This window comes from Ictidomys tridecemlineatus, chromosome 2 (assembly GCF_052094955.1).
Source record: "Ictidomys tridecemlineatus isolate mIctTri1 chromosome 2, mIctTri1.hap1, whole genome shotgun sequence".
Classification (NCBI taxonomy): domain Eukaryota; kingdom Metazoa; phylum Chordata; class Mammalia; order Rodentia; family Sciuridae; genus Ictidomys; species Ictidomys tridecemlineatus.
In genome coordinates, this window is record NC_135478.1 from 128,803,667 (window position 1) to 128,817,386 (window position 13,720).

The 13,720-nt window shown below is 39.0% G+C and overlaps 1 protein-coding gene across 1 annotated transcript in view; it reads right to left on the bottom strand.

The window, feature by feature from the left end:
* Abca13 (ATP binding cassette subfamily A member 13) overlaps nt 1-13,720 on the bottom strand; it is a 422,085-nt gene that overhangs the window by 19,460 nt on the left and 388,905 nt on the right. The window contains exon 59 of the mRNA XM_078039756.1: nt 10,176-10,268. Coding sequence (XP_077895882.1) covers nt 10,176-10,268 — 93 coding nt within the window. The remainder of the gene's footprint in view (nt 1-10,175; nt 10,269-13,720) is intronic.

Genomic DNA, 13,720 nt, shown 5'->3' on the forward strand with positions numbered 1-13,720 from the left:
TTGTGAAAATGACGTAAACATATCAAATTATCTGTTCCCTTTTTAAATGAGCCAGTTTATTATTCAGTGATGTAACCTTAATCTAAGCTTTTATGTCTATAATAATGTTTTATAGAAGTATTAAAGTCACCACAATGAAGCATATGGTGACACATAAGGTGTCACATAAGGTGACATATTAATTTGCAACTACTCAGACAATTGTAACTGGTAAGCTCAAACATCATTATGCTTCCATTTATTTTTTTAGAATAAAATTCATCAAAACTCCTTCCAGGTGATTCTATATTTTAAGTTAAGTGGCCAAATAACATATCCATGATGGTACCTTTTGAAATTTATTCCATTTTCATTCCTAATTTAACTTATACTTTTCATGTTTGACAACTCAGTAAAATGAAAACACTCTTAACGATTTTCTTTAAAACATCAAAAGCTTCCATTTGCTTATAAAGAAACAGCTCTTATTCTTTCTCCCCAATCAGAAATTGGCCTGGTCTCCTTCAAGTTGTAAGGTATGTGCTTCTGGAACATGCTTGTGTTCCCTCCCTGTGAGTTTTGACTTCAGATGTACACCTCTTCCTTACCTCTGTGCCAAGAGCCAGGAAGCCAATAGTGCAGCACAGCTGCTATTGGCTCCCTCGAGGTTGACTGAAGGTACCACAGCCAGAAGGAGGCTCCCAGGGATCCCAGGACACCCTTGAGGTACAATAGCAAAGGATTTGGGAACATACCCCTAGTTACCTGGGACAAAATAACAGTATCCAAAAGAGATTGGTTGGTTATAGGTAGCTGGTGGTTCACTCCACCTCTCTTTCAATAAATCTCTCCACACGAACACACACACACACACACACACACACACACACACACAATCATGTGCTTGAGCATACACTACGAATCTGTTACACAGAGGGCTATTCCATATCATACGACTTTCTTCAAATGGAAGCGTTAGAGTCTCTGGAGCTTAGACTGCCCAATCAAATTGCCCATCATCAGTAAAGTGAGTTTAAGTCCCTAATCAAAAAAAAAAAATCACTCATCTAAAATGGAAGTGGTCAAAAGAATGAGCCAGACTGCAGGAGGCCCATTCCACATCCATTCCCCATCTTTCTAAATAACAGAAACCTAATCTTAATGTTTAAATTGCAAAGAGCCCATGGCGAGGATGTGGAGAAAAGGGTACTCTTGTACATTGCTGGTGGGACTGCAAATTGGTGCAGCCAATTTGGAAAGCAGTTTGGAGATTCCTGGGAAGGCTGGGAATGGAACCACCATTTGACCCTGCTATTGCCCTTCTCGGACTATTCCCTGAAGACCTTAAAAGAGCATGCTACAGGGATGCTGCCATATCGATGTTCATAGCAGCACAATTCACAATAGCTAGACTGTGGAACCAACCCAGATGCCCTTCAATGGATGAATGGATAAAAAAATGTGGCATCTATACACAATGGAGTACTATGCAGCAATAAAAATGACAAAATCATAGAATTTGCAGGGAAATGGATGGCACTAGAGCAGATTATGCTTAGTGAAGCTAGTCAATCCCTAAAAAACAAATACCAAATGTCTTCTTTGATATATTGAGAGCAACTATGAACAGAGCAAAGAGGAAGAGCAGGAAGAAAAGACTAACATTTAACAGAGTCAGGAGATGGGAGGGAAAGGGAGAGAAAAGGGAAATTGCATGGAAATGAAGGGAGACCCTCATTGCTATACAAAATTACATATAAGAGGTTGTGAGGGGAATGGGAAAATAAACAAGGAGAGTAATGAATTACAGTAGATGGGGTAGAGAGAGAAGAAGGGAGGGGAGGGGAGGGGAGGGGGGATAGTAGGGGATAGGAAAGTTAGCAGAATACAACAATTACTAATTGGGCATTATGTAAAATTGTGGATGTATAACCCACGTGATTCTGCAATCTGCATTTGGGGTAAAATTGGGAGTTCATAACCCACTTCAATCAAATGTATGAAATATGATATGTCAAGAGCTTTGTAATGTTGTGAACAACCAATAAAAAATAAATAAATAAATAAATAAATTGCAAAGAGCCCAGATTGAGGCTAGCTTTCTTTGACTTCCAAATAGCCATGGGACCAATGAAATATAAGTCCAAATTGCTGTGTAGAACATGACCAAATAAATGTTAATTTAAGAGAGGACACTTATTTGGATACTTTGGCTTTTCTCTGCTCTGTGTTTGTTGCCTAAACATAGACATGAGGGGTGGATCAACAGCAGCAGTTTCTAATTGTAGAAACTAGAGTCACTGAGCCAACACTAATAATCAGTTGCCTCTCGATTCCTTTACACATAAAATAGGAACATGGTTCAGTCAGTGAATACACTTAAATAAGTATAACTGACGCTCTTTCATTGGTAGGTAAATATAGCTCAGGACTTAGAATAAATGTTCACAGATAAAGAAGAGAAAGAAGAAAACCACTGCTTTCTAGGTCTCAGAATGGAAGGTCTCTCAAACAGGTAAAGGAATACACATGATGATATACAGTCAAATTTCTTTCTCAGAGAGAAGAAAAAAGGAAGAAAAGGATGGTAATAACTAGAAAATTTTTGAGATCATATCAAGGAGCTAGCTTATCCAGAGCTTCTCTCTGCCCAGGAAATTAGAAACTATGTATTAAATGAATAAAGGGATAGTCTTGATAAGAAGTGGAGAAGGTGCAGAAACCCTTTCAAAGAGAAGGTCAATAAGAGGAAGAGGTCGGTGTGGCTGTAACTGAAGGCACAGCAAACAGAGTTTATGTGAGGCCATCCCGACATGGCTCCCCTGGCACGGAGGCAGGATGAGGCTGGGCCTATGGGCTCTGGAGTCACTGAAACTCAGATCTTTCAGGATGAGGATAATTATGAGAGAAAACTGAGCCAGAGTACTAGTGCTGGTCTTCAAATTCCAGAGCCTGCGCTTGGTAGCTGATGACTCCGGGAAAGACGCCCAACCTTTCTGTGACTCATTCTCGACATCTACAAACCGAGAGTCAATAATAGTTACTTCATAGGATCACACAAGGAATCAATTCATTGATACGTATAAAGCACTTAGAGCTGGCAGATGGCAAGTACTGTCCAGTGTTAGTTAATGGTATTTTTTACCAGCATGCTAAGTCATAGGGTACATTGTGCTTAGTGCATTATGGAAGAGAGTCGATAGTTCATAAGTGACAGCCAGATAATCCATGAGGTCCAAGACAACTGGGAAAGGGAGACATTTTCTAGGTTAGGGAAGCAAGAAGAAAGAAAAAAAAAAAAAAGTGGCACAAGAGAAGGGCCCCGGTCAAAGCTCAGGGATGATCTCTATGGATTTCACAAGATGTAACTTTTTCTCTGTGAGTCACCAAGAAGAAAAGGCCAAAGGGGGAGAAAGAAATTTCTCCCAGGGTTCCTTGAGTCTGAAGGAAGGCTGTCTTGTGGCATTCTAACATCGGTTCCAAGAGGAAATCAGGGCACATGTCTAGCTCAGGAGGCGAGATGGAGCTAGGAAATCTAAAGCTAGGGGTGGAAAGCAGAGGATGGATTAGGAGTGGTAAAGAAAAGAACAGAAAAGCTTGTGGGGTGCTTTGGGCACGGAAAGAAGAGGGGAGGCTGGAGAGCACCTCTGAGGAGTGCTCTGTGAAGACCTCACAAGAGTGGCCAGAGGTATGCAGCTGGACTAGGGCCAGGGAGGGACTCACAACCTCTCCAGGTTTGGGCCGAGGCCAGAAGGTCACAGGTGTGGGAGATAGGAGGCAGCAGCAGGAGGCCAAGAGGCAGGGAGTAAATGCCACTTCCCTCTATGAGGACTCGCCTCTGAAATTCCGCACCATGTCTGTCTTTCTTGAAAAGCATTACCTTTTGGACACATCCTACCATCTTCACTAAACTCAGGACTGGGGACAGCTGGTGCTGATGAAAGCTAGGAACACAGGAAAAGGTCCCAAAGTACAGTCAGGACAACCCTTTGAAGTAAATACCACCAGCAGAAATCTACTGTCGTCTCCCTTCATTGGATTAATAAGGTGTAGACGTGGCTCTGCACCTTGAACTTGGGTCTCTGCTCGTAAGCCCAAACAACATTTTAAAAAGATCTTTTTGAAGGTAACTCTAAAGGTAAACATTTTTATGTATGTAGAAGTATCACATAAGGTGCCTTAATAATTATAGTAAGAAGGCCTAGAACTTGAGAATAAAGTACACCACCAATTTAATTAATGAGGCAGTGAGGAAATTTAGAGTCTATGGTATTAAACCTGCTGGTGAACCAAAATGTCAACATTTGGGAACCATAGAGCTTCTCTTTGGTGTGGTTCTCTTGGGGATTCCTCCAGCACTGGCTGTCCCTGCCTGCTAATTGTGTCTGAAATCATCCAGCTGTACAAGCACAAGGAAATAGTGGGACATACAGAAGACAAAGCCTATTCTCTTCAGGAGCTTAACATTAAATTGGAACAAGGCAGATCCGTGGAAATTAAAATTCTACAAACATAGTCTGGAAGGCAGAGTGCAGTCACACACCAATGAAGAAAGGAGATTAACACAAGCAAAGGGAAGAAAATGTTGAATCCTAGGAAAGGCCAAAAAAGTCTCAAGGAGGAAGTGAGGATCATTATGGGACTCTGGGGTAGGAATATCGAGTACTGGGTATCTGTGTGGGAATGTTGAGCAGCCGTTGGTGATGAGGCTGTCAACACAAAGTGCAAAGGAAAACAGACCCAAGGTGGAGGGAGGAAGTTGTGTCTAGAGGAGCCTAGGAAGAACCTCCAAAGGACCCTCACCTGGAGAGTTTCTAGCCCCCATCATGTCCTTTGGTTCTCAGGTATAACTCCTTAGATTATAAAAAAAAGGACCACACTGAGGCTGAGAGAGGAGAGGGCACCCTTTCATATGGACCCTGTGGTCTCTGCAAAATGCAGTTGTCCCAGAGCTCAGCAGATCAACTGACAGGAAGAAAAAGCCCAGTGTGCATTGCCTTCTGACTATCCATGACCCTGTTTTCCTAACTTTCAGAAGATCCAGTCCCAGAAAGGTCAGGAACCATCGTCAGCTCTACCTTTGAGAATCTAAGTCCTTATCCTGGAATGTCCACCAACCTGTAAACTCCCCAAGGGCATGGAAAAAAGTACCTGGACAATCTGCTCTCCAAAAGACACTTGCCAATGTCTGGAGACATTTTTACTTGTCAAAACTGGGGAGGTGGGTACTACTACACAGGCCAGGGATGCTGCTATATACATCCTACATGCACAGAGCAGCTTCCCACAACCAAGAATTATCTGACTCACAGTAAAAATAATGCCAAGTTTGAGAAACCCATGTTAAGACCACAAAGCCTAGTGCAGCTCAAGAAATATTTAATATAGCCATCCTTATTTTACGTGGCCTGAAGATTTCCTCCAATTTCAATGTTGATATCTAAATTCTGCTTTGACTCATATGTTTGTCCTTGCTTGATCTCATTATGATTTGGTACTCACCTAGGATTTAATCTCCTTTTAAACAAATTTTACATGTACTTCAAGGTCTATGAGACATCCCTATTTCCTCAAAGTTAGAAAAAGGTGATCTCCTCTTCAGAAATCCTTTTTTTATGATGCCTACCCTATTCACTCTTGTGATGTCACCAGTATATGCAGGTCTCACTCCATGAAGTGTGAGAACCGAGTGGATACAGGTTATATATAGCAGGCCTATCTCTAGACCCCTTTTTTGGCCCTCAATAAATGTTCGTTAAAGAAATGATGGGCTGGGGATGTGGCTCAAGCGGTAGCGTGCTGGCCTGGCATGCGTGTGGCCCGGGTTCAATCCTCAGCACCACATACAAAGATGTTGTGTCCGCAGAAATATCAAAAAATTCATTCTCTCTCTCTCTCTCTCTCTCTCTCTCTCTCTCTCTCTCTCTCTCTCATCTCTCTCTTTTTTAAAAAAAAAAGAAAAAAAAGAAATGATTAGATATCAGAAGCAAACAGCCTCAATTCCACTTAACACCTCATGTTCATCACTTTTTCTAAGTTACAATTTGGTCAAGAAACTTCAGAGTGAAAGTAACAACTTGACCTTAACAGAGATGCTCAACCGAGGTAGTTCTCTACTGCAATCATTTCTCTGAGACCCTTCACCATGAATCATTGAGTTAAAACTGGTCACATGGAACCTTAGGTGTATAGATTGGAGTCCAGAGACTTTTTTTAATATGACTCCACAATCTCAAAAATGCTTAAAACCTTATGATATGGATAATAGAACTAAAGTAAGCTATTGAAAATGTTATCAGAAAGAACAAAAAACTATACCAAAGAAGAAGAAGGGAGGCTCTAGGACCTGCAGTAAAGTCTGAACTCCCTACTTTCCTCTGTAAAATGGGCCAGGAGAATGTGATGGTCCCATATCCACACCTCAGTTCAGCCTGGCTGAGTCTGCTCAGTGGACATGTTAGCCATATTTTCTGATGCTCTGATCTGCAGGGCTTTACTGATTCTGGAGTGACTTCCGTTCCAGGGAAGGGATTGGTGGAAGAATCAATTTCTACAGTTGGAATAAAAGTCCACCAAAACCACATTTTTCAAATATAGATCAGCAGATTTAGAACCCACACCATACCACCACCTTCTCTCCTGGTGGCTCACACTCTGGGCCATTATCCACCTGTATCTTATTCACTTTAGGGCCAGCTGCCACACAACTACATATAGCCCCTATGCCTCGGGTCCTGCCAACGTTAGTCAAACTAGGCAAACCTAGGCCTGGTTGTGTTGCCTCATCTGTTTGCTGTAGAAACACAATGAAAACTCTGGTCCGCGTTTTCTTCCTACTCCCTCTGCCCATGGACTAATTCCTATGCTCCCCCGTGTGGCCCTGTGTAGCACATCCCTTGTGTTGACAACTGTAACAAACTGTCTTCGTAATGGTGGTGTCTCCTGGTCTGTGGGCCTTTATTCTATATTTTATTTTCCATCAATACACTGTATTTAAAAACAGAAGGGGTAGGGAGGAGGCAGATGCAGACATCAAGCAGGCCGAGTTTTGATGTTCAGATAAGAGCAGGAGATTGGGGCTTGTGTCTGTCCTTCACGGAACCCAGTATCCCCACAACATCCATGCCTCTGATGGTGGTACACGTCGAGTTGTGGTTAGGGCCCAGGTTGAGAGATCACAAGAGCATAGTAGGAGAAGTAATTAGGACAATTTGGGGGCACTGTGTGTAGGAGGTCAACCAAAACCATCAACTGAGCATGGGAAAGAAAGGCAGTGCCACCCCTCAGACTGAGGGAGAGGGATGCTGTGGTACTTGGGTCTTGCCTATGCCCCCAGATTCAGGGAGAAGGGACAGACTCAGGTTCCAGAGGAGGAGGGCGAGTTCTTTACTTTGAGCAGTTTCACTGACCTCTATTCCCCTTTCTTTTTTTTCTTTATGTATCTGTTCCTAAAAACTACCCATGTTCTTTCCTTTACTTTACATTTCTAAGAGACTGCAGTTTTCTCATCCCTACAGAGTCTTTCCCATTCCCTCTCCTAACCTATGGACAGGTAAACTATAGCATCAGGTTGAGCCTCATGATGCTACTAGGGCTCTGGGATGTTGCCACACTCAGGTTTGCTGAGAATCATATACAAGTATATGTTCTCATTGTCCATGAAGCCTAGCTCAGCTTGTGGTTGAAAAGCTATATATATGGAAGCTAAACCCTCATTCTCTCCTGCTTTTATTCCACTTGACTCTCATTTGGGATTTTTTTTTTTTTGCGCCTACCCTTTATAGGGAGCATGTGGCCCCTGAGGGCCAGTACTATCCTCTGCTTGACCCTTTGAGTCCTGCATCTTGGATTTCCACAGCTAATCTTTAGGCACTGTCTCCCAGTCCAGCCCAGGACCCTGCCCACCACCCCTTTCTCCAGGGAAAAGCTCAACACTTGAGTCCCGATCCTAACTTAGGACTATCCTGCTCAAACACTGGCTTTCTTTGATTTATCTCCACAGACCCTCTGGGCAAATTCATTGCTTATTCACGTGTATTTCCATAGGTTTGATGCTGGCTCTCATTCTCTCTCACAAGGACTATTCCCCAAACCTTCATACTGATCAGCAGCCTCTCTCCCCACTTTCTCTGCCCCCTGAAAGTGCCTGGGAATGGCCATGGGGATGATGAGCTGCTTTCACTCAAATCACATGCAATAATATTAAATCATCCCCTGCCCTATCCTCAGTGTTTCCAATCACACTTAGTCCTCATGGCAACCCATATTACCGTTGAGGAGAAGGAGCCATGGGGTCATATGATGGACACTCAGACCCTTGTCCCTTCGGTAGGATCCCCATGCTACCTCAGCACGCAGCACCCAGTATCCCCGCTATATCCATCTACACTGAACTTCTAGTATCACTATTCAAGGTCACATTCAATAATGACATCATCAGGACATTCTGGAAGTCATCAACTTTCTCCACTTGTACAAGACCGCCAAGGTGACCGTTTTCTCCTTGCAGAGTTGGGGACAACATCGGAGGGAAGCGTCTATCTCTTGACAGCTGCAGTAGCTCTCACACAGGGTCCTCAGGGTCTATGGGAGCCCAGTGAATTTTCATGGAAGTAAGGAATGCAGGGGAGTTGGGAGGGATTCCTCTTATCTGTGTGAATGCCTCATGTTAGAAGAGGAGAAATGGGGACATCATGGATGATTCCAAATATAGATGCCCTGGAATCATCCCTTACTTTTTATTTCAATATTATGGAAACATATGTAGTCATATATTTATTTATGATAGGCTTATTTGTTGTAGGAAAATTTAAAAAAAATAGAAGACATTTTAAAAGCTATCTTGTTTGGTATTTCGGTGAATAACACCATGTGAGTTCTTGCTTTATATAGATATAGCTCATACCCACTAATAATTCATCCTCAGCCTACAGATCACATTATCAGAATCAAAACTCAGAAGTGGACAGAGACTGTCCAGCCTGTAGATCAGCACTGGGAATTATGAAGATAATTCCCATGATCTAATCCTGCAGGCTTCTGTAGCCAACTTTACCATGCCTAATGGAAAGCAAGAAGCTAGAGTCAAATATAAATCACCCAACAATCAGGAATGGACTATAAAACTTTATGTAGACATTCATAAAGGTTAGACAGTGTGAAGTATTATTTTTCTTTTGATAATACTTATTAAAGTGAGCAGAGAATAGTTTCTAGCAGATTCATCTGGCAAGCATTTAACACTAAACAGCACTAAGCATCAGTGAGGTTTACTGTCCCAGTAGTGATCAACACCAAGCCACTAGAAACGTGCTGTTTACCTCCTAATACACTACCTTTATCCAAGCATTTGCTATTTTCTCCATAAAATAAAAATATTTAAATTCCAGCTATTTACCAGATCTCTATTTAAGAGTTCTAACATTAAAAACATTGACTAAATGAACATGAAAAGAGAGATTTATCAACATAAATGACCAAATTACTCTGTATGAAAAATTAAGGTTAAACAACAAACTGAAGGAAATTAGAAAATCGTTCAGAAAACTCTGGGGGAAAAAAAAAGAAAGATACAAGGACATAAAAATGGTCATAGAAATTTATAACAAAATCATTAAACTCCCAAAAAGTAAATGGAAAAAAAAAGACATGAAGAGATAATTAACCAGGAAGAAATCTAAGGGATTCATGAGCATAGGAAAAAAAATCTTTAGTCTTTTATTATCCGAAATGAAAGTAAAACACAGCAACTGTCTTTTACCCTCTCACACTGACAAACTCTTTCTTAAAGTATAGTGTTTGGTAAATCAGGACTCTGATTTACTGCTGCTGGGAAAATTATATTATTAGCACAACCTCTGGATAAGGCACTTCATACACCAGGAGGCCATTTCTTGTCCTGTCTTGATCTGGGCCTGCCAGCCATACTCTTTCCCTACCAATGCCACCACAATCAGGGTACAGTCCTTCTCAAGAAGGAAGCAAACTATCTTAGGGAAAGAATCTGGGAATTGACATCCCTTTGACTTACTAATCATGTTTTTTAAACATACCCTTAAATGTCTCAATGCCTTCACCTCTTCCTGTATGTCATGATGTAATTAATTGGATCAAGCTATCTCTAAAGCGTCTCCAGTTATAACACTGCATCATGCTGTTGATTGATAGGAATCAAACAATAGAGAAGCTCCACATACCTATTCCTAATGTGCTGAGGGGAGCCGAGACACTGGAAGCTACCGTTAACCATGATGGCCAGTCTGGTGCAAAGAGCTTCACACTCTTCCATGCTGGGAGAAAAAAGGAAAAGAAAATTAAAGGTGAGCCACACTTGAAAGAAAAAAGGCTTGATTCAAACTTTAAAAGTAAAAAGTGGACAAAAACACTATTACTGCAAATTATGTAATTCTTAAAATATAGACACCTCATGAAAACCAAACAAAATAATTTTAAGTATCATAAGATTTATTTAGGTAGCCAATAATATAATTTTAAAAAATTACTAGCATTTTCATGTACCAGGAAAAATAGTAATAAAATAAATAGGAAAGAACCATTTACCAATAGTACAAAATTACAAAATAAAAACAATCTTAACAAAAATTATGTTCTATGAAGAGAAAAAATAAAGCTTTACTAACAGACATAAATAAAACCTTAACTCAATGAAAAAGATTGGCTATTTTAAAAATGAAGGAACCTTACAATATAAAAATCAGTAAAATGTAAAACAATACTAGCATAATATTAGTGTAAATATAAAATATAATACTAATATAGTATGAAAGTAAGCTCATTATATTTAAGTATAAATAAGTGTATAACAAAATATAATGCTGTAATAATATTTAATATACAATTAGGTTATAGTAAAATTGAATATTATTTTATCATGAATAAGTTATGAAGATTTAAAATTATATTTTTATAATTACATAAGTTACAAGCTGTGATATGGATGCATTATAATGTCAATCAAAATTTTATCACTCTCCTTAGAAAAACTGAAAATAATTATAAAGTGTTTCTCCAAAATAAAAATATTGAAAGAATTATGAGGAAAAGTGTTCCAGAAAACATTAATATTTGTTACACTGCCAAAATAAATTAAATAAGGTAATACACTCAAAAATTATAAGGCCAATGGCATTAAAACCAAAGAGCCAAAATGAGCCACTAAAGCATGAAATGCACACGATTTGAGGATGGAAACAACTGTGTGAGCATTACAGCAATGGTGGAAACTGAGGGGGCCTTTGATGGATGTGGCAATGCAAAATCCCAATCTTCTACTAAGATGTCAGAAGACAGCAAACTGTTTTAAGAACAGAAACAAACAGGAGCTGGGGTGCAGCTTAGTGGTAGAAGATTTGCCTAGCATGCATGAAGTCCAGGTTTCAAGCACTACCAAAAAAAAAAAAAATTAAAAGAAAAACTGCCACAAACATATCAGAAAAGGGTTGATAAACTTAAAATAAAAAGTCATATATGTTTAAAAAATCCAATGTATAAAAAGAAAAATATCATGTGGAAATGATTTTCAAAACTATTCATGGCCAATAATGTAGCAACAAATCATAAACTTAACCATTAAATCAAATGTTCTTAAAACTGCTTTCTAGCTAGAAAGGCATTCATCATGCATGCTTTTCTATGTTTAAGGATGAAAGTGCTTTTGTTCTCCATTGCATTTCAAATAAAAACAATGACTTCTCGGATTAGCAGAATCCTAGTTAAAGATATTCTCAGTAATTCTAAATAGGTCACCTCATATGCTGAGGTTGGAAGTAAAAATAGGCATAACTTTTGAAAATCCATATGGAAATAAGTCCTTTTCTATGAACTTGTCCCAGCAAACACAAAATATGAACATATGACAATTTATTTATAGTAGTAAAAATCTAGAAAAAAATACATGCTCTATAGTGAAATTTGTTATTTCATGTTAACGAAAGATCATTCCGTGTGTTAGACATTAAAAGGAAGTTCTCTAAAGTCAATGAATTTCATAAGTAAAGATATTAATACTTTAATGGCAAAATTACAATGCATATGAGGAGAATTGCACATGTATGTGAAAGAGTTTTTCTTTCTAGAAAGAAAAAAATTGTAATATTCATACAAAAATGTATGGATATTACTATCTGAGAAGTGAAAAGTTAATGGCAGATCGTCTTTATTTCTTCTTTCTTTCCAATTTGGTATTATCCAAATTCTCTACAGTAAGCATGTGTTATTTCCATTGTTAGGCAGCAACTATAAAGGAATCTCTGATAGGGTCCGTGGATGGTCAGATCAAGACTATTTCATAGTTCTCTTACAGCTACATGTGGGCACCCAGAAAATTCAGGTCAATGGAATGTGTATTTCTGGGTCATCTTGAAATAACACAAGCCACTTGACCTGGGTATTGTCTTTTTCCACATCCCTTAAGTTGGGATGTAGACACAGTGCTGTAAGTCAATGACAACCATGAGGATGAGGACAACTGGAAGATGGCTAAATGGCATGGCAGAAAGGTCATGATTTCTTGGTTGGCCTTATAAAGCACAGCTCACCAGCAACTTAACAAGGTGAGGGGGAAATGTGTCTTGCCTGGGCCACTATAATTCGAAGTTTCTTTGTTATAATACCTTGACATAAAATCTAAAGATTATGTACAATAAACATTCCAAATATGCTTTACAATTTTTTTTCTGGTCAATTATTGCTTTCTCTGTTTCTTTAATGAATTTTAATTTAAAACATTTTATCATTTTTATGACTATGTTGCAGGTTGACTATGAAGTCACTTTTGTATTACTTCCTTAAACATAATTTGGACATGTGGGAGTCCAAATAATACCAAATATGAATTAAATTCTTGTAATAGGACTTGGGTCATAGCTTAGTGGTACAGAGCTTGCCTGGCATGTGTGAGGAACTAGGCTCCATCCTCAGCACCATATAAAAATAAATAAATAAAGGTATTGTGTCCATCTACAACTAAAAATATTTTAAAAGTAAATCCTCATGATATTAAATGAATATTAACTGAATTATTATTGAATAACAAATATCCTCTAAACATGTTAGATATCATAACATCTAAGCATAGAGCACAAAGAGATTTTGATGATCTTCTACAGTAAGAAGAATACACAAAACTGTTCATCAATGAAAGCAATTACTGGTCATTTACTCAAAAAACAAACAAACAAAAATAATCCATCAAATTGTTTTCCTTAATAAATGGTTTGGTTGATTAGTACTGAAATATGTCTAGGTGATGCAGAGACTTGTGTTCCTTCATTTATCAGTGTTTGTTTGACATGTGAGGAAAAACCAAAGTGGTTGTTCCTGGTTGGACTGATTTCCATTCCTTTTAGTAAGTGACATGGCTCCCAGTTTCTTTCCCGAAGTTTCTTATCCCATGCTTCCCAAGAGGCTCAGGAGTAAGGAACAAGAGGCAATAAGAGGTGAACTCAAAGTTAAGAGGAAAGCTTTCCCACTGAGATACTTCTTTTCAACTAAAGCTGTCATTTTAGAATCACAGAATCAATCATAGGCTTCTCTGTTCTTCACTTTCAGTGAGTAATTTAGATCTTTGTATTGTATGAATAGCAACAAATTTATAGAAATAAATTTGTGTATATGCATATGTATGTCATTAATGTGAAAGCAAGTAAATAGGGGGATATAAAAGAGAAACTACAGTAATGCATATCTGTTTTGAGAACAGTCTGCAATAATTATGTGTTAT